General features: G+C 32.8%; 2 protein-coding genes and 1 non-coding gene across 3 annotated transcripts; all 3 read left to right on the forward strand.

The window, feature by feature from the left end:
* Positions 1-202: 202 nt before the first annotated feature.
* LOC7478081 (protein HOTHEAD) lies at positions 203-5,000 on the forward strand. The gene is made up of 6 exons (XM_002298038.4): positions 203-570; positions 1,823-2,162; positions 2,340-2,641; positions 2,750-3,135; positions 3,356-3,921; positions 4,655-5,000. Exons 1-6 carry the CDS (start codon positions 489-491, stop codon positions 4,710-4,712), a joined length of 1,734 nt encoding a protein of 577 aa, XP_002298074.1. The 5' UTR covers positions 203-488; the 3' UTR covers positions 4,713-5,000.
* A 2,733-nt stretch (positions 5,001-7,733) lies between these two features.
* On the forward strand, positions 7,734-7,817 carry TRNAL-CAA (transfer RNA leucine (anticodon CAA)). The gene has a single exon. It is a non-coding gene; the product is annotated as a tRNA-Leu (tRNA).
* A 1,816-nt stretch (positions 7,818-9,633) lies between these two features.
* Positions 9,634-11,891, forward strand: LOC7478082 (molybdenum cofactor sulfurase). Its single transcript, XM_024603170.2, has one exon. It carries the CDS (start codon positions 9,860-9,862, stop codon positions 11,789-11,791), a length of 1,932 nt encoding a protein of 643 aa, XP_024458938.1. The 5' UTR covers positions 9,634-9,859; the 3' UTR covers positions 11,792-11,891.
* Positions 11,892-22,411: the final 10,520 nt, after the last annotated feature.

The raw sequence follows: 22,411 nt of genomic DNA on the forward strand, positions 1-22,411 counted from the left end.
TTTGGTTTAACTTTTGTTTTAATCCAGAGCTGAGAAGACATGTCTGAGTTGATCATACGAGTAGGGTCGCATTTAATAACACTTGTTGGTAGGAGCATTAATCATTCTAAAGGAAAAAAGGGAAATCGATGAACCATTTCTCTGTCTCCCATGTAAATCAAAACAAGCCAATTAATTGGGCTGCCAGTTTTCATATAGAAAAGGCAGTTCGTTTGTACAGAAAACCTAGCTAGCTAGCCTTAGCAAAGTCCCTGTGGAGCAGTAGAGTCACATTTTCTTCATTTCTTGAAACCTGGGGTACAGTTTGCCTAACCATTGTCAAACTGTGTTTTTTCTTCGCCGACAAAATTTGCAAGAAATCTTTGTACCCACATAATTTATTGCCGTCAAAATTGTTGATTTTCTAAAGTTATATAAGAACATCATCCGCTGGCTTGTTTTCGTACAACAAATCAACCATCATTTGAGCGCCTGTTTATTCAAAGAATATGGCTCTTGGATGGTGCAGATTCTTTGGTGCTTGTTTTATAGGAATTCTCTTCTTTCATGGCTTTTGCGCCTGCGATAGAGGTATGGATATCTCCTTCACTCAAGCTCTTTCCTTTCAACAACACATTACCGCTAATTCCCATCATTAATCTGCACTTAAGAATAAAATTATAGTGAATTTGTGGTTATCTTTATTCTCTTAATTACTATATTGGAACCAACATTAATGTGCATGGCATGTCAATGATCCAGGAGCATAATATCATTTGATATAAAGTTCCAACTTTCTTTCTTTTTCTTCAATTAGCTGCTCGTAGTTGATAGTTTATCCAAGAAATTCCATTTCAAGAGAGCATGCGCTTAATTTCCTAGCTAGTTTCTTTTCATGCCATGACATAACATGCATGTGTGATCTGTAATCCAAAGGATAACTTGAGTAGCTCGCTGGAAGGAGGACGCAAGGGCTTCAGCGACAATATGGTGGCTACACTAGCCGATTGCTCTGCCAGGACCATATGCAGTCCGGCAGCATATATATATATATATATATATGAGGCCCAAGACCTAGAATGGTTATTTTCGGTTTAGTTCGGTTTTTATTAAAAAAAATAATCAAATCAGTTTTTTTTTTTAAAAAACCGAAACCGGTTCAAACCGATCGGTTTTGGTTCGGTTTTTAGAACAAAAAACCAGTTTTTTTGGTTTGACTCGGTTTTTTCCAGTCTGACTCGGTTTTTTTCTAGTTTGACTCTTTTTTTCAGTTTCAAGCTTATAAAACCGAACCGGTCGGTTTTTTTAAAAATTCTAATTATTTTTTTTCATAGTTCGGTTTTTTCGATTTTTTTAAATTTTTTTTTAATTTAATTTATTTTTTAATTTGTTTTGCTCATGACCTACTTTAATATGGTCCCAAGACCAGCTTGAATATATAACTTATAAACAGGAAACCTAACCTAACCACAATAACTTCAACAACTGTATGATTATACATTAAATTTTATTTTTTTCTGTCCATGAACCATCGTAGTGGTCCATTTATGTGTAGTATCTGTGCCTCATTAACACCGTTTATATAGTTTGGATTTTTCTTATGGTATTTATGTTTATATATGTTTGACATGATGTGGAATCTCATCCGAATCGATGTACGTACATTAATATTGTCACGTATACAGTTGACCTAATTTATGCACATCTAGCATGCAAATACTCAGTTTTAAGTTTAGGTTTTACTGACAACGACAAATTAAGCATATTAACAACCTTAATTAATTTAATCACAGCACTAATTACTTAAAACTGGTAGTGATTTATTAAACTCTCTTTGGCCCAGCTCCATATTACTCTTTCATGCTCAATGCAACTTCGGCTCCAACAATATCATACTACGACTACATAATTGTGGGTGGTGGAACCGCTGGCTGTCCTTTAGCTGCCACGCTCTCACAAAACGCTAGCGTTTTGCTCCTAGAACGCGGTGGCTCACCCTATGGCAATCCTAACATTACCAACCTAGCAAAATTTGGTGCTGCGCTGTCCGACCCCTCTCCTACCTCCCCCTCTCAACGTTTCATTTCTGAAGATGGCGTGATAAATGCTCGTGCCCGCGTACTAGGCGGTGGGAGCTGCCTAAATGCTGGATTCTATACCCGTGCCTCTCCGGAATATATAAGGTACATCATATTAAAACTTAGCATGAGAATTATTGTAATAAAAAAAACAAAAAACAATCTCAAGTTACATATATATGTTCCTCAAACTAGTATACGTATTTTGCAGCTGATCTGTTTAAGAAATTAACGTGGCACCAAGCTCTTAATCGAGTAGTTAATTAGTTTAAGATGGTGTAGAGCTGCAGGGTGGGACGGTCGGTTGGCGAATGAGTCGTACCAATGGGTGGAGCGGAGAGTGGCGTTCGAGCCGCAAATGGGGCCATGGCAATCGGCTGTGAGGGATGGGCTGCTAGAGGCCGGAGTGCTGCCAAACAATGGATTCACATACGATCATATTAAGGGGACTAAAGTTGGTGGAACAATCTTTGATCGAGCTGGGAATAGACATACTGCTGCTGATTTATTGGAGTATGCCAATCCTGGTGGGCTTACCGTCCTTTTGCATGCTACTGTATACAAGATCTTGTTTGCAACTAAAGGTATATGATTTTCATTTTCTCGAGGCATTTGTTTTTGTTGTCTATTTCTCTGCCACTACCAGTGGCCATAATTTATTTTATTATTTTTTATTTTTTGTAATTGAACAGCAAGACCAAAACCAGTGGCTCATGGAGTGGTATACAGAGATGCATCAGGGGCAAAGCACAGAGCCTACCTAAAGAGAGGGTTAAAAAATGAAATTATCATATCATCTGGTGCCCTAGGAAGCCCACAGCTCTTGATGTTGAGCGGAGTGGGCCCTGCACAGCAACTTCGGGCCCACAATATTACAGTTGTGTTGGATCAGCCCATGGTTGGCCAACTCATGTCTGATAACCCCATGAATGCCATTTTCGTCCCTTCTCCTCTCCCAGTTGAGGTTTCACTTATTCAAGTTGTTGGCATCACTCAATTTGGTAGCTACATTGAAGCTGCAAGCGGTGAAAATTTTGGTGGTTCTCCTCAAAGAGACTACGGGATGTTCTCTCCTAAGGTAAACCTATCTACTATTTTGTAAGGTTTTTTTATTGGGCTGCTACATCACAGGGATTTGATTAGAATTCTTACCCTTCTGGGTCCATCATGGTACCTCTGGGCCCAGTGGGCCCACCAATAATTTCTTACAACCTTCAAGCCTAAAAGCTTCAAACTTTACCATTTGGCATTTGAGCAAGAAATTAATTTGGTGGTGCAAGTTTTGTTGACATGTGCAGATTGGCCAGCTCTCAACAGTGCCACCAAAACAGAGGACCCCAGAAGCCCTAGCCAAGGCTATTGAGCTAATGAACAACTTGGACCAACAAGCTTTCCAAGGTGGATTCATTCTTGAAAAAATTATGGGTCCAATTTCCACCGGTCATTTGGAGCTAAGAACACGCCACCCTGAGGACAATCCATCAGTTACCTTCAACTACTTCAAAGAACCCCAAGACTTGCAAAGATGTGTAGAGGGCATTTCAACTATAGAGAAAGTGATCGATTCGAGGCCTTTCTCTAAGTTCAGGTTTGATTATTTGTCGGTGCCACAGCTGCTAAACATGACAGCAAGTGCCCCAGTAAATCTGTTGCCTAGACATTACAATTCCTCACAGTCACTAGAAGATTTCTGCAAGGACACAGTCATGACCATATGGCATTATCATGGAGGTTGCCAAGCTGGTAGTGTTGTTGACCATGATTACAAGGTTATGGGTGTGGATGCGCTAAGGGTTATTGATGGGTCCACCTTCAATGTCTCTCCTGGGACTAACCCTCAGGCCACTGTCATGATGCTTGGAAGGTAACCAATTTAATTCCAGAAAACTAATCTCTCTAACTCTAATTATTTACTTGGTGATTTTGACTTTTATTACTACTCTCCATGTCCCCTCAAAATGGTTCCTTTTTGGAGGTTTTTTTTCGTTACTTGATTTTAAATCTTTATTCTCATAATAAGTTTTAATTTTCATTGTTTTAAAACTCGTATGAATTTATTTTTCATCAAAATGAAACCTTTTCTGATTCAATATCGATGCTTTTAAACTTTACTTTCTCACTTGTTTATCGAAAACAAAACATGTCAGGTTAAAATCCAGCAATAAATACAAAATATTTCAAGACTCTTTATTTTACTACCTATTATATTGTACTGTTTGCTTCTATGATGGATGGCATGTGGATGGTCAACTGTGTTGAATTTGTTATTAAGTTCTTCTACAATTAATCCATTCATATTTCTATATTTTTGTTCAGAAATCTTTTAAAATCAATTGATCGTATATATATTGGATATCAGTTGATGAAGAAAATTAAGCAAGCAATTTGAAAATAATAAAATAAATTAAAAACTCTTCTTCATAATTCTACAGAGATTGTAGCGTGGTTATTTGCACTAAGTTGGAAGTGTATTTCTAAAACACTACTTTTCAATTGTGGAAAAATATTATCGGAGAAGTTAAAACTGAAAATGGATATCTGATGAGCTAATGTGATGGGATTTTGGTTAACTTTTTTTTTTTTTTTTTTTAATGCAGGTACATGGGAGTCAATATTTTGAAGGAGAGACTTGCAAAAGAAGATTTGGCAAATTAAATAGTAGATAGAACATTGGAAAGGAAAAAAAAGGCTTTTACATATTAAAGGTAGAAAATACATCTTCGCATTTTGTATCTCAATTATGTTTGGCAAGAAAGAATATATAATATTTTATTAAACAAGCATATAAAATAAAATATTTTCTACCATTGCAAACCAAAGCAACCATTAATGATGTATCTAGTTGATCACCATTCACGAGGCAATATTCTATTGCTTGTCTTGTTAAACGAATGATCTCATTTCTATATAGAGAACGCTCTTCTATGAGAAGGTATTGCTTAAGTGGAGTACTATAGTCTTTTACTTTCATGCAAGTTTGAATGATGCCTGTGAGTGAGCTCTCTCTCTCTTGTTTGATGTTTAGCTTTTCGAGTACTTTTATCCAAATATCTAGTAAGAGCTCCGCAAGACTGGAATTGTCTAGGTTTGATAATAGAATAACATTGTCATTTTTTTAATCAAAGGATCTTACCAATGAAAATCATATTTCCATCTTTGTTTTTGGAAGCAAAGTAAGCTAGTATCGTTTTTTGGTACCTAACCTTAAATGACTTTTTAGTGTCAAACCAACCTTTATATTAACTAACAATGAGAACCATATAGGTGGTAGCTCAGTGGTAAGAGTTTGGGATCAAGGGGTTTGTTCCCTCTGTGGTCTCAGGTTCGAGCCTTGTAGTTGCTCATATGATGGTCATTGGAGGCTTACATGGTCGTTAACTTCAGGACCCGTGAGATTAGTCGAGGTGCGCGCAAGCTGGCCCGGACACCTACGTTAAATTAAAAAAAAAACAATGAGTTGGCATGCATTAATATATAGCCCCATCACATTTTGGCTCGAAGGCCATGGCCTTATAATAAAATGTCCCTTTATCCATGATGAATGATGTCTTCTTCTTATAATCGGGATGCATAGAGATCTGGTGGTATCCCAAGTTCATATCCAATGAGCTTAGGAATTTAAGTCTGGCTATGAAGTCCATTAGTCTATTTATATTATATAAGGTAAAACTATATTATTTTCCATTATTTTTCTTCACCTGATCATATTTTCGAGTTGGTAGGGTATATCACTTTTCGAATGAAATCAACTCTCAACAACTTATCTACTCCCTCAAATATAGTCTGTCACCTTTCATCCTAATTTTTTTCTTCTAATTGGATATAAGAAAATGAGAGATTAGCATTCAGCCTATGACAGGACACGTTTAGGTTGATTCCTAACATCTGTGAGGGGCCGAAGGTAAAATTATCTTTTTAGATGTGAAGGAGTTCTATGATGATTTTCTCTTACTCAAGATCCACAGTAGATTTGATCTTGGTGATGAAGCTTGTATCATATTTATGCAGACTAAGTTTTTCAAATATTCTACAACTTTAATGTGTATTTCTTTTTCTCCTTAAATGACCATGTATGGTCCACTAATAAAGCTTTATTACCCTTGAAGCAAGTAAGATGCATCTTTTGAAGGTTGTATGGTTCTCTTTTACTATGAACACCTTCTTTTAGAGAGGAATTTTATAGCCAAGTATTTGATATTGATCATTGTAAAGACACTATAAAGAAGGGGCTTACCAATAATAACATTATTGGTCAAATTTATTTTGATCACCATAAAGGTTTGATAGAGAATACGGCATTTGAGGTCAATATCAATATGAGTGTTTAAAATAACAGAGTAACAAAAAACCAGAGGAAACTAAAAAAAAATAATCAAAAAAAAGTTGTTACAAAAACCCTAAAAAAATTGATCAACTAAACTGGTTAAACCAATATTGAAATGCTATATAAAAAAAAACATGTAAAATGAAAAAAAAAAAATTATTCAAACTGTAAATTAATAGTAAAAGTAGTTGGGCGCCACTTACCTGTAGGCCACCCTTCATCTCTAGTCTCTGTCTTTATACTTTTTTGATCTTCCCCGCCTATAACTCACCCTCAGTCTTCAGTCTTTTCCTCTCTACTCTCTCTGTATTTTTTTGAACCTCTAGATGTAGCCACCAAAACCCTAAAACAATGACCTCTCATCTTTCTACCTATATCCTTATCTTCAGCCTCCAACACCTCTCCACTTATAGTTAGAACCTCTCTTTTCTCAATATGTTTTTTTTTGAAAAATTTTTTATATAATTGCTGATTTTAATCCTTTTTAGTCTTTATTTCAACTTCTCATGTGGTATAATAATAAGGTTTACGTCTTGGGTTTTTAGCCCTCATAATCTTGAATAACTAATTTCATAAACGATGGGATAACGATAGAAACATAGTTTTTAATTCTTATCTCATGGTCCAAAAGTAGTTTGTATAGTAAAGACATAGCACAACATATCTTGTTAAAGTGATGAGTTAGTGCTCTGTTTTTGCTAGAAAACATATAAAAACAACATATCTTGTTACTTTTTCAAAAATAACATTTTTTATCTTCAAATGACGATAAGATATATGAAACTATTCGCGCTGAAAATAACTTTTTTGTGCTGAAATGTATTAAAATAATATTTTTTTAAAAAAAATTATTTTGAGATCAGCATGTTAAAATAATCTAAAACATATAAAAAAATTTACAAAAAAAAAATTTAAATTTTTTTAAAAATACAGTTTGCACCGAGTTAGAGAAATAGTTATCATTATTCTTTGTTTAAACTATGAAAAAATTTCACACAACGGTGTTTGTGCGTCTTCTACCTTCAATTTCAGTACCCACAAGCGCCTTTAAGCAGTGTTTTCAGATTTCAGCTCCAATTTTCCACGAAGTCCCTCTTTTCACAAAAGAATAATCAAATACATGGCCTACCTTGGATTCATAGGCCGAAGCCCAAATCCAGAAATTTATTAAACTTTTTCCTGCGAGCATACACTAAAAGCTGACATGGTGTAAGGCCCCAGAATAAGGTTCTGGTCCGAAAGGGCGTGGGTTGAAAGCCCGCTCTCAACCATCTTTTTAGTTTTTATTCCTTTTCGCTTATTTTTTTATACTTATTTATAAATTATTACTTACACGAAGGTTGAACAACAGCGTCAGGATGGCCGAGTGGTCTAAGGCGCCAGACTCAAGTTCTGGTCCTCGTGAGAGGGCGTGGGTTCAAATCCCACTTCTGACAACTTAAGTTTTGTTTTGTGTTTTTAGATAATAATTCCTATGCGACTTTTATGACTCTTTAGTTACTATTTTTTCCCAGAAGTAAATACTAATAATTTAACTTTAATGGCTTTTCAGTGAGGCTTCTTGCTTCTGTTTTCTCCGTCTTTTTCCTTAAAAAGAAAAAAAAATCTCATCACAGCTTTTGATCTAACTAATACAGCACAAGGAAATCCCTTCGTTGGGGCAACGCCATTGCTTAATCAATCCTAAGCCTCTCTGGTACTTGAGAATCTTGCCTGGGCTATACTTGTTTGAAATATTGGATACAAATTGAGACCATGTGCAAGCCCCTCCAGTCTTAATTTCATTGCACCCTGGAGATCACGCAACATTACATGATACAAGAACCTCCCATAGTCTCCTTCTCAACTGGAACATTTATCGTGATTGTTTGAAGATTCATGTGATGTTCTCGGTTTCTCAAGTGTATGATGGCTCTGACCAGATTTTCAGGTAGATGGCGACATTAGTGTTGCTGCTTTTCTTTGTTGTTTCCCCTCTTGGTGCGTCAAGCTCATTGCTTGGAAAATGCAGCCCCTTTAGGTTTGACTAGTAACAGAATCTGCATGAACTCACATGAACAAATGAATCTCACCATATACTTTTATTTGTGAGCTCGTTCAATTTTATTTTTTTCATTTTAAAACTTGTTGATTTTAGGAGTGACAAATACGTTTCAAATTAATGGTGAGATGAGCTTTTCCTTCCCCCTCTAGAGGACAAATGATGACTCAGGAAACTAGAAGGACCACAAATCCACGATAGATTACTATTCGGATAATGATATATTCCCCCAACACAAGGCTAGCAGCCAAATTGTCTTGTCTCTTCGGGCTTCATGCGTTAGCTTGAGACAAGAATTTAGGGGGGTTTGAGTTGATTTTTGAACTACCATCAATGATGTAGCAGGTCGAGTTGGTTTAACAAATTCGAATCAGAAGAAATGAATCGTCCCAACTCCGAAGCTCGGAATTTCCTCAAAAATCGATCTGGTATTATCCAAGTAACCAGCCAACTTAATCGCAAATCTTGTAATACGCCAATCACAGGCTAAATCACTGGTGAAAATAACCATCATTACTCTTCAGGGTTGAGGAATGCAAACTCTCCCTTTGGTTTCTCAGAATCAAATTACTCCATGGAGAGTGTTCATTTTTCAACCCTGAAGAGGGCGATGGGGTTTGCCAAGTTGACGCACCAGCATCGAAAGGGAGACTTCCCATATACTTCCAAAACTTTCAGACTCGGAAGACTTGGCTAGGGGGGTCCTCTGGAATAACTTTATGAGAAATGACCTCGTGTTGGTGGGGCAAAAACTACGAAATTGAAAATGGCAGGACAAGGCGTTGAAATGTCATATAAAAATATAAGGGAAGGGGTATTAGTGTTTCTCGATCATAAGAAAAGTTGGAGACTGATAATCATTCCGAAGAAACTTGAAACCTAGATAGATAATGCCGGCCACTTCAAGAGTTTCCCCTGCCCCTTTCTGCTTGTTTTGGATCTCCACAACTTCAAGACAAGTATTTCAAATGTTAACTAAATGTAGTTTTTTTATCCATTCGAAAAGTATTACAACCACTTCATTTTTGGTGGAGTGGGCATTAAATTAAATAAATTTGAGATCAATGTGATGAGGTAAAGGAGCAAGACAAGATTGAACTGGACATCTGAGTTTTTTTTTTTTTTTCAAGTAGACAGGGCCTTAAATCACAGAGCATGCGAAAGGTCCTATATTACAGCTTTTTCGCACTTGAAAAGTCTAAAAACAAAGCAAGCTGATAGTGTAGTAAGGAAAAACAAGGGTAATTTCGTGCAAAACGAAAGACAGGGTGGCCTGGCCCAACGACCAGGAAACCCACTATCTGACTTTTCCAACCTACACAGCAGAAAATGCTCAATGATGTGTTTTGATTGGAAAAAATCAAATGTGAAGTTAATAGAGGGAGAAAAACACGAACAATAAATCTGGTGTGGACAGAAAAGGAAGGAGAAAAGGAGATGCATTCACCTTGCACTGGAGAGGCCTCACAGGCCTGCTTCCATAATTTATGTCAATTGCCTTTTCTTGGGATTCCTGAGCCCCAGAGTTCAACATCCATAACCACTGCTGCTTCATCCCGCCATGATTTTGAAGTTGCCATGGCGTCATCGATGTATCCAAACTCTCAATTCACCAATCATGAGTCCTTCCCTTCATTGCAAGAATCATTCTCCTATTTCACCAAAGCATTTCCACTGTATTCTCAGACTGATCAGGCTGACAAAATCCGAGAACAAGAATACTACCATCTCTCCCTGTCCAACCATGTTTGTCTTGATTATATTGGCCATGGCCTCTTCTCATACTCTCAGCAACGAAGTTACTCTCGGGAAGCTACAGTTGCCTCAACATCATCTTCTTCCCTTCCATTACGGCAATATTCCTCAAGTTTAGAAACGCCCTTCTTTGGCATTTCCTACAAGGCAGCAAACTTACATTCTCAAATACAGTATGGTAGCCAAGAATCGGAACTGGAATGCAAGATACAGAAAAGAATTATGGCATTAATGAATCTCTCTGAAGATGATTACACGATGGTTTTCACTGCCAACCAGTCATCCGCATTCAAACTTCTTGCAGACTCTTATCCATTTCAGTCAAATCAAAACCTTCTTACAGTATACGACCATGAGAACGAGGCAGTGAAAATCATGATAGAAAGCTCCAAGAACAGAGGAGCACGGGTCATGTCAGCTGAATTCTCATGGAAGAGTTTAAGAATACATTCAGGGAAATTGCTAGAGAAGGTAAGACGTAAAAGGAAGAATAGGAGGGGACTATTTGTTTTCCCACTTCAATCAAGGATGACAGGAGCTAGGTATTCATACCTCTGGATGAACATGGCTCGGGAAAATGGATGGCATGTCTTGCTTGATGCTTGTGGCTTAGGACCCAAGGATATGGAGACCCTGGGCCTCTCCCTCTTTAAGCCAGATTTTCTTATCTGCTCTTTTTTCAAGGTTTTTGGCGAAAACCCATCTGGTTTTGGCTGTCTATTTGTGAAGAAATCCAGTTCTTCAGTTATAAAGGATTCAACTAGTACAGGCTTAGTGAGGCTTGTCCCAGCTAGGCGACCTTCTCAAATTTCAGAAGAGTCAGCTAATGACGACACAGAAACTGAAGAAAAAGCGAAACAAGAGTTACATGATGATGATAGTTTGCAAGGCTCCTCCTCAGGTCCTATGTCCAGGCAGCAGACAAGTGAGAAAACTTCTGAACTGCAAGAAACCAAAGAGGTTTCAGTAAAACACAAAGCACCAGAAATTGAGGTATCAGTGGCATCATTTGAATCCTCCCAATCCCAAATCATTGCTAGCAGTGCAAGTGGGTATTCATATCTTGAATGTAGAGGCTTGGATCATGCAGATTCGTTGGGCCTGATATCAATCAGTACCAGAGCAAGGTACCTCATCAACTGGTTGGTAAATGCATTAACGAGTCTTCAACATCCACATTCAGAAAATGGGCATCCCCTAGTCAGAATCTATGGACCAAAGGTAAAATTTGATCGAGGACCAGCAGTGGCATTCAACGTATTTGACTGGAAAGGAGAAAAGATAGATCCTGCCATTGTACAGAAGCTTGCTGATCGAAATAACATTTCTTTAAGTTGTGGATTTTTGCACCACATTTTGTTCTCAAACAAGTATGAACACGAGAGGGAGCAGATATTAGAGACAAGAACAAGTGAAGGAGGAACAGTTTTAAATGGGAAGAGAGATAAACTTTATTCAGGAATTTCTGTTGTCACAGCTGCCCTCGGGTTCCTGACAAATTTCGAGGACGTTTACAAACTCTGGGCATTTGTTTCACGGTTCCTGGATGCAGACTTTGTGCAGAAAGAGAGGTGGAGATATACAGCTCTTAATCAGATGACAGTAGAGGTTTAGTTTGCACTTATTGTTGTATTCTTTAATATTATCGTAATTGAATACTTAATGTAACAAACACATTATTACATTGCGTTAATATAGTGGCAGAATAAAAGTATACCTCGGAGACATGTGAACACCTTCATTACATTCGAATATGGTGAAATTAGATCTCTTAAAGTGGTCTCAAAGATAATGAAATAAAAAACAAAGAAACTGTCACAGCAAAGAAAAGGAAACTTCAAATGAAATGGAAATTCAACATTAATAAAATAAAATCATTGCTATGAAAAGCTTCCTAGCACTGTAATATAAATTGAATACTTCATCTTGTTGCACCGCTTATAGTAAAATAAAAGACATCCTGATTAAATGTATCGCTACATCACAGAAAAGGGAAACAATAAGTAGCATGCACACGCACTCAGACAGATGTTTAACTGACATATGAGAAACATTCATATTGAATCCATTTTGGTTCAGCAGCTGAATAGACTACTTGAGTCACTACTGTGTTATGTATCACTGCTGGGACCTACAGCATCCAATATACTGGTTCTTAAATCTTATGTAAATGATTCCATAAATTAGCAACCATTTGGTGCCCTCCTCGCAATATTGGACTGCAGTGAGGGGCTGGGATCTGCATGGCATCATCTAACATACTGGAATATGTATCAACAAGTGTTTCCAAAACATTTTGCAGGTGTACAAATTTGCCTTCACCTACAAGTATTACAGACCAGATTCTGCCTGGTAACTGCTTAATATATAATGATACTGGATTATGAGTTTTGTTTGCTGTCCATGTTTGGAAACTTATAGGCTGCCCGTTGATAAAGCAGCTCTTACTGGCCCCAAGAAAAAGCTGACGAGGAACTCATATTTCTAAGAATGCATCTGATCATTTAACACTTCATTTATGGCAGAGCAGCCCACAAAGACTATTCAAAGAATATCAAACTTATTTTAAGACAACCAAACAAATATTTTTTTTGCAGATTCTTCCAAAAGAATTGGCTCAAAAACGCATAGTGCACTCCTTCAACATGCATTTGATCATGTAACACTTCACTTATGGCAGAGGAGCCCCACAAAGACCACTCGAAGAATACCAAACTTGTTTTAAGATGGCCAAAGGAAAGTTATCACAGATTTGCAACAAAAGTTCCACTTCTTTACAAAACTTCCAGAAAATCATCCATTTTGATTCGGAATCTTTGCTTGCAAGTTGCAACTCATTTATCTCTTGCTGTGGTGAGTTTCCCTGTCAGTGCTCACTACGATATTTAATGAAGAAGAAAAATAAAGCAAGAGATAAAAAAGGCATTTCCTCGATTCAGATTTCAGGGTGCAGCATTGCATTGAGCATTGACAGGGAAACTCACCACGGCAATAAAAAGAAATTACCTCGTACACTCAATTTAAAATGGGCCTAACTAGAAGGACTTGGGGCAACAAATTAGCTCAAATAAAATCAGGCTCTGACTTGAGGATTGAAGGCTATTATTGGGCTTGAGCTGTCTGAGGTTTAAGGAAGAAGCTGGTCTTAGCTTATAATAAAAGAAAAGAGCAGAGAACACTTGTGCTTGAGACTAAAGGCAAAGTAGTACACCATAATTAAAAAGAAGTCAGTCCTTCTTTGATTTCTGCATCAAAAGAAAGGCTTTCAATTTAAGGTGGGGCGTGAAACCAGATTGTTTATCTTTCTGTATACTTCAAACAATTTACTGTATATATTTATTCCCTCGGCACATAATTGTATATTGATAGAGCTCAGAAGGTTACGTAGCTATTGATGTGTATCACATTAAATATTCAAGCTTTTTTTTGGTCAACGTACCATACTCTTTGACATGAAATGCCAGTGTGCCACTGTAATGCTCCTGCTCCCTTTGTCTTCGTTGGAAAAATATTTGTATTTTTTCTTTCCCTTTTATCAAATAACAACTATTTGTACATGAGGGGAGTAGCTTTTGTCAATGGTTTAGATATATATTGATACACACGTGTGTAAATGTATTTGTTGTTTGGGCTCAGCTCAAACGGTAACCTTTATTACTTTAACCATGCAATAACAAGCCTTTATATATGCACCACTAGGCAACTCCAGTTTTTTAAAGAGATAGAGTAAGATAACATGCAAGCGAGTGATTCTTGAACTCCTAGACTCAGAAGGAGTTAAGCATATTGTTCTCATACAAGATCAACCAAACAATCCAATCGTCATCGATCTCCATCTGAATCTCATTCACACACTAGAAAAAGATTTAGGTGTGAGACGAGCTTCCTGACTCTACGAGCTCGTGAGCTAAAACACAACCCACATCTAGTTATCAAATGGAAGAATCCCTACTTTTATCAAAAAAAAAATTGCACACTTGACTCTTCAAATATTACATCACCACGAAGGTCAGCTTAGACAGTTATAAAAGATTCACAAACCCCAAAAACCACATAAAATATGAGAAACATCCTAAAGCTTGTCACACAAGAGAGTGATGCTATGTGTAATGTTCTTCTAACAAAACTTCATGGATTTGCACATGTATAGTGCCACGGTCTAGAGCCTAGCTTTATTTTCCATTTTCAATATCTTAGCTCCAAATTTATCTCTTACTTCAGCACAAGCATTCCATCCAAAAAAAACACCGTAAAGTTCTTTGTTATCACACAACGAAAAGATAAAAGTATTGTGGCCTATCTTCGAAGGTTCAATGAGGAAATGCCCTTCTTCGTTTTGATTTTTGGTTTCTGATTTATGCGGGTTAACCCTCAATCGACCATCAAATTTTAATTTTCTTCAATTTGGCCCCTGATTTGGTTAATTTCAGCCCCTAAAGTCTCACGTCTTTTACGATTTGGTCCTTGGTTTTGAATTTCTCCAATCAAACCCCTAATTGGCTATCAAACTTTAATTTGCTCATAATTAAACCCTTAATTTGACAAATTAAACTTTTCAAAGTTCAATTCCAGTCCTTAAACTTGAATTTCTTCTGAACACCGAAATTGACTTCCAAAAATTGATTTTTCTTGCAATTAAGTTCTCAATTAAATTAATCAAACCTTTCAAAATCCTTACTGAGTCCTTACCCAACCAAATTTGTATTTTTTTACCCCATATAAAATATTCTCATCAATTGGTCCTTTTGTCAATCAGAATTGGGTCGCTAATTTTGCCAATCTTGTATATTCTAGTCCTTCAACTTTTTCACTTGTCATTTTGGTCCTACATCACTAACTTTGGCAATCTTCTAGGCTTTTTTCATGTGCATCCTCTTGTATTTTTGGATTTTCTTTTTCTATTTTCTTTTCTTAATTTTTTATGGGGTCAAAAATTGATAACAACATAAATAATGATACCGAAATAATCCTATAAAAAGTAAAATAAATAAATAATATGAAGCATGATTTAAAATCAACCAAAAGTTGAAGGATAAGATTGAAAAAAAATATAAAAATGATATAAAAATCTGAATTAACTCTTCAAATCTATAACCTGAATAATAAAATCGAAATAAATAAAATTATTAAAGTATGAGATTAAAAAATATATATATCTTATAAGGAAAAAAAAAAACAAAGCAATGTACAAGTCAACAATGACTCGAGAGTAAGGAAACAATGAATTCCCCTCAATTATTTTACATTAATAATTAATGAGGGTAGGTGGGAATGAATTGTGGATATAAACTTGGGCAAAGTTCCATCATCTATAGAAATTAGAAAGGGATAAGAGTAGGTAAGCACACATGCACATACAAAGGTCATTCTCATTCTCCAATTTATTAATATTATTATTATTTTATGTATTGCGTTTCGGACAAGGACAGAAAAGCAAGAGAGATAGGTGATAAATCTGGCGTGTAGGAAATTTATAAAGCCTACGATTTATTACCGTGTGTAATGAAACTCATTCGTTCGCAGATCATGGGATTTTAGTAAAATATCGTGTCTTGTATTTTTTACATCAACAAGTTTTTGTCACACTAATTCCATCATTTTGGTAGAAGGCCTTAGCTTACAGCTTAGACTGATCTTTTCCGTCGAGTCCACGGAGGATGCAAATTAACCGAACACCACAACCTCCCGTGTAACCATGTTTTTGGAACTGTGGTTAAATAATATCCCTCAAAAATTTTGAATTTTTTTTATTTTAAAATATTTTTTTAGTATTTTTAAAAGATTATTTGTCCTGACATGTGCATGATTAATTGAATTGATAAAATAATTTGTAGTTTAATATTATAAGAGGCAGTCATGGTTGAAATTAGACCAGTCATAAGAGAAGAGAATGCTATCCCTTGTGAGTAATTTAAGGACCCCTTTCGCAGCCTGGCTAGCCAATTGTTTATAAAAAAAAATTAATTTTTTTTATTTAAAATTATTATTTTAATGTTTTGAAATTGTTTTAATTTGTCAATGCTGAAAAAAATATAAATATATATATATATTATATAATTGTATTTCTAACCAAAAAAAAACATTAAAAAACAACTGATATGACAGTAATAATAATGCCTTCCTATCATATCAAATAAGCCTCCAAATCAAGAAACAAAGATCATTATTGCACACGACAAAGTTAATTACCCTTGCTGTCCCAATAACTTAATTCGGTTAACAAAATTTGACGTAATAATAAATCCAACCCTCCGTGCTTAACCAACCACGTCAGCTGCCGACATGTCCGTCAAAATAAACATGTAAGTTAGGTGAGGAAACGGTCCTTTGTTTTTGGTAATAAGAAATGGTCCTATTTGGTACACAGCCCGAACTTCCCGTCGTTTGTTTTCCAACCAACCTGGAAAAAACAACAACAAGGTCTTGTCATTAGTAGAGAAGTCAAATACTGCATGGGCATTTTATAAACGTTGGTATTTTAAATGTATTGTTGAATATTTTCAGATTTTGAGATTTTTAGTTAAAGATTTTAGATTTGAATTCTGAAAAGAGTTAGATAGATAGATAAAGGAAAAATATTTATATTACATAGTTTAAGATTCATTAAATATTCTATTGAAAACAAAAAAAAATGAATACCATTTCAGTTAAATAAAAAAACAAACAAAGAACAGAAGAGTTTTAATAAGACAACTGAGAGCTAGGGTAAATTTCCAAGGTAATTCAAATTTCAAAAGGAAAATTAATTTGGTTTATTCCAGCCACATAAAATTTGTTCCATATAATACAACCGATGGAATGCTTTATTTACTTGATCAAAACATTGTACGAACAATTTTCCTCCGTGTATAATAACATATCTTTATTTTTCTAAGATTGAAAAATAATATTTCATTAATATCAAAAGCCTTGTAGATAAAATACTAGATTGGTAGCACGTACTATGTCGCAAGCTGGACTAAATTTTTTTCAATATAAAAAAAATGCTCAGATAATAGTAATGTTTTTAAAGAAACGAGAAAAATCTAAGACCCGGGTCATTGACTTGACTAAATTTAATAATCTTTGTTAATTTAATAATATGATAAATAAATTTCTTTTAAAAAACTAAATTTAACAAATAAAAAAAATAAAAAAAACCCGAGATAACTCGAGTTATTTTTAAAAATAGTGAAAGATTCTATAAAAAGCAAATAAAAAAATAATAGGGCCTAATATACAATTAAATAGATATTGAAGGATGAAACTAAAAATAAAAAAAGAGAAAGAAGCAAATTCGGGCGAATCTCTTAAATATGGGTTAATCTCCTAAAAAATAGCAATCAAAAGAATGAAGACTAAATCTAATATGAAAACAATTGAAGGATAAAATTGTAAAATAATCATTTTTAAAAATTATCTCAAATATAACAAATTACAATCAAAAGACTAGGAACCAAATCTAACAGATGAGAAAATTGAATGAGGATTGAATTGAGAAAAAAATCTAATTTTATAAATTTATTTCAGTAAAAAAAAATAATAATCAAAAGAACAATTAGCAAATTTAAAGAAAAAAAATGTTGAAGGACTGTTTGAAAATTTGAAAAGTTAGACAAGAAAAATAAGGAGGAGAGAGAAAAGAAGGGGGAAAAAGATCGGGTCATGATTCCAAAAACATCAAAGGAGGTCTTTTTTTATCATCCGCACACGCCACCTGAATATAGCATAACAATGCACACACTAATATGTGCAATGCACGCGTCAACCAGTTTTGATTTTTAAATTATGTTTTGTATTTAGTAAAATATCAAATTTCCTCTTAGTCAACTTGATCATAACTAAAAATCATATCAAAAAAACAAAAAAAAAGCCATTGAATACCAGATAAATAAATTTTACTTTACTCCTTAATCAATATAATCAATATGATAATGACTAATAAATCTTGTTATGAGAGAAACCATTAAGGCTTTAATGCTAGCTCTAAATCTCAATATGTGTGTGTGTTCTCAATATATAGCTGATATGTGATATGAGATTATCACAACCATCTCCTATGTGCCTAAAAAAAAAAACACTGTGGATTGTATTGTGCATCCATGTTTTTATATATGTATATATATTATTATTATTATTTTCATTTCAATCATGAAATATTTATTTTTCTTATATTTCAGTTTTTGGATATTGAAAGAGAGAATAAAAGGTCACCAAAAATATAAAGAAGATAGAAATATTTTGGTTATGCTATAATTTTCAAATAAGATTAAAACTTTTTATAGTAATATTAACAATTATTCTATAAATAATTTTATATGAACTTAATATGTTGAAGTTTTTATAAAAATTGTTTATGAATATCAATGAGAATAAAAAACTTATAAATGCATTTTTTTATTGAAATGTGCCTTATAGATCATGATAAAATTTTTTTAAAAAAACCATGCTTCTAATAAAAAAAATGTTTTTTTTATCAAAATAAAAAAGAAATACATGAATAAGGAAAAAGAGTTTTAATTAAAGGTTTTCTTCTTAATTTAAATCATTAAAATTCTTATAAATATTTATTTTATTTCCTTTAAAAGAAAATTTTCACTAGAGCATTACATTTTTTCTAGAATTTAAATTATTTGATTTGTTGATAACATGTATTTTAATCATGGTATAATTCAAAATATATATAAAGAGAGGGGGGGTTGTGTCATCAGCGAACTAGCTAGTATGCAGTCAATAAATGAGGCATTGAAATTTTTAAAGAAACATTTGACAGTATGGTATAAAGTATTTTTTGATTGAAAATATATTAAAATGTTTTTTAAAAAAAATTAAAAATTATTAAAAAAATACTAATAAAATATTAATTTAATATTTTTTTAAGACAAATACACTTTTTAAAATCATTCAAAACAAAAAAAAATTGTGTCATCAGCGAACTAGCTAGTATGCAGTCAACAAATGAGGCATTGAAATTTTTAAAGGAACATTTGATAGTGTGGTATAAAGTATTTTTTAATTGAAAATATATTAAAATATTCTTTTAAAAAAATTAAAAATTATTAAAAAAATAACTAATTTAATAATTTTTTTAAGAGAGATACACTTTTTAAAAGCATTCAAAACAAAAAATACCACCATTTCAATCGGTTCTAATCAACTCATTTATTTTGCTATTAGAACCAACCCTATAATGATTGTGCCCTGGAATTGCACTTAGTAACAGTACTATTTACACGTGGGAATTAATTTGCTCACATAATCTATTATGGCATGGACACTCAACAATTTATACTATATTTGACCTCATTTATGAAAACAAATATCTTTTTTTTAATTTTTTGTAATGAAAAAAAGTTTTTTTATAAAAATAATTTATGAAAAAAATAATTTTAAATTTGAAGTATATTTTATAAAAATGACTTGAAATAACTTTTCTTGAAAAAAATAGAGCATAAATTAGAATCTATAAATTAAAAGTTAAAATTTAAAAAATTTAACTGATTGTTATAGTATAGTTTTGACTTAATTTTTTTTATCAAGATTTTAATTCAAATTAAAAATTACTTTCAATCAAACATATTTATAAATTTTCTTTAAATTAAAAGTTAAGAAACAATTTAATTGTTTTTTAACTAATTGCTGAGAGGATACTCTTTAGTAAAAAAGAAAATGGGTTTGCCTTTCTGACACACGTATGTTTTGTGATTTTTCATTTTTTTTATATTATCATACATGTTATATGCTAGGCCTTTTGTTTAACATGTTAAAGATTTTTTTGTCAACTAAGTTTTTTTACTGAGTTAATTATAACTCAGTCCTGATAGTCTAATAAAATTAATTAATTAATTCTTCATTATTCAAGAATTATTATTTAATTTCTATTTCTTAAGTTTGTTAATAACTTAGTTTTTTTTTTCCATAGTCAACCTGTCATGCCAGTTCTGGTTTTATAACTATAAGTATTATAATATTATTAATTTCAACATTTAATATAAACTAAAGTATAAAAATAATATCTAATTATTTTTTAAAATATATAAGTTTGACAACAATACATATCAAGGGTAAAATATATTTTTTCATATTTATCTTATCTTGTCTATTATAACCAAACAAGATACAAAGAGACAATTATTTTATCTTGTATATAATTACCAAACATAATTTTATCTCCGTTCCTTTTCTGTTTTGTCTTCATTGTCTCTGTCTATTCTGTCTCGGAATAGTAACCAAACGCGATTTATGTGTGTTGGGTTTTCTCCTATTATATTGTTTGGGCTCCTTTCCAAACATGAAAACTAATATTTGAATATTTTACTTCATCTCCTTATTGATATGATTTTCTTTTATATAATTGTTCAAATCTTAACTTGATTCTTGTTATGAAATCATACATGGTAAGTTGATGTTTATTTGCATTCTTCCACCTTTTTATATTTATATTTATTTATTATCTTTAAGTTTATTTAAACTCTACATCTTTTTATGACTTTTAGGTTTACAAGTATTAATATACATTAGACTATAAATATAAGCATTATTGAGATGATGTAGTACAACTACATTTACAATATGATATGAAATATAAATGCTCACTCTCTATTTGCTTCCCTAATCTCTATTATTCTTATTTATTTTATTTATTTTTACTTATTACATTGCTTGCTTCTAAATATATAGTTCTACAGTAATTCTCTTTTTATTTTCTCATCATTTAATTTGATCTCCCCTTATATTATTTAGGCTTTGGTCATCACATTCTCCTTTTTTTTCTTGCTTCTCATTCCACTCTCTAATTTCTTATTTTTCTATCATGTCATGCAAAAAAAAAAAAAAATACACACACATACACATACAAATAAAAAAAAAATCATAAAATGACAGAAATTTATTGAATTTCATTGAAAATATATTATTATTATTATATTTTTTTATTTTTTAAAATGCATGGAAAAAATTGAAAGTAAAAGATGAGTTAAGACAGCTTTATTTATAAAAATAAAAGTTACCTTTTCTTACCAACCATAATTACCTTTTAAAATAAAATAGACACTTATGTAAAATATTTACATGTGTAGATATCTATCCCTTACTTTTAGTAGGAAGATTATTTTTTCACTTCATTAATTTTTTTAAAAAATTTATCTGTTTATATATTTTTTTTAAATTATTTGACTAAACATAAATATCTTTTGTTTTCAATTAAAAAAATCATAATATCTAAAATATATTCACAACACCAACATATTTTTCTCTTATGGTGAGTGCTGGTCGAGTACAGTAAATAATATCCAATTACAATGTACATGATATTTCTTTATTTAATAAAATCTCAATGGAGGGGAACATGAAAATTTTAGTTTAAAAAATTAAAACAGAGGAAGAGCAAAAAAAAAAAAAAAAAAAAAAACCACGCCAGGTAACGTGTAACACGAAGAACAAGGGACAGAAAGCACGTGATGGCCCCAGAACTTGGGAAAGTGTCCACCGTTAGTAACTCCAAATCTTAAATAAGATTCCATAATTGATCCTCAGCTGTCGGCTACCCCTTAAGGTGTAGGGTTTTTTTTTTTATTCTTTAATCTTGGATTCAAAATGGCTGGAAGAAAAAGAATTTCACATGAAAAATTCCAATATATTTGCTAATCAATTTAGGAAAACTTTTGCTCCGGTCCACAATATTATTTTATTATTTCGAATATAAATTATATTTAAGATTTGACGAAAAGGGAATTTATTATTATTAATATCTAATAATTAGAATCTGAATTTGGTAGCTCCTTACAAAATAGAACTTACTAACTAAATCATGAAAATGAAAATAACACCTTTCATTACCTTTTCTGTTTGGATAGAGGCTTTCCAATCCCATCTCTTTTTTGTTCGGTGATTTATTATAAAGTATAAATTTAGATAAATAATCTCGTAATTCTTTTGAATTAATATCAATATCATGTAAATACATGTTTGAAAATGTAATTAAAATTATATTTTATTTGAAATATATTAAAATATTATTTTTTATATCAGCACATTTAAATAATAATAAAAAATAATTTAAAATTTAAAAAAACTACAAATTTTTAAAAATACCGCAACTTCAATCACCATCTACAACTAATCCTGGATATCCAGAAAGGAAAAGAAGAAAATAAAATTTAATAATGGCAAACGTGGTAATTTTATCCAAAATCAATGTTCAAAAGTTTATTTAAGGAAAGATCCTGACCCCACAATTGCTTTTTTTCTTCAGAT

Source organism: Populus trichocarpa, chromosome 1, assembly GCF_000002775.5.
Source record: "Populus trichocarpa isolate Nisqually-1 chromosome 1, P.trichocarpa_v4.1, whole genome shotgun sequence".
NCBI lineage: Eukaryota > Viridiplantae > Streptophyta > Magnoliopsida > Malpighiales > Salicaceae > Populus > Populus trichocarpa.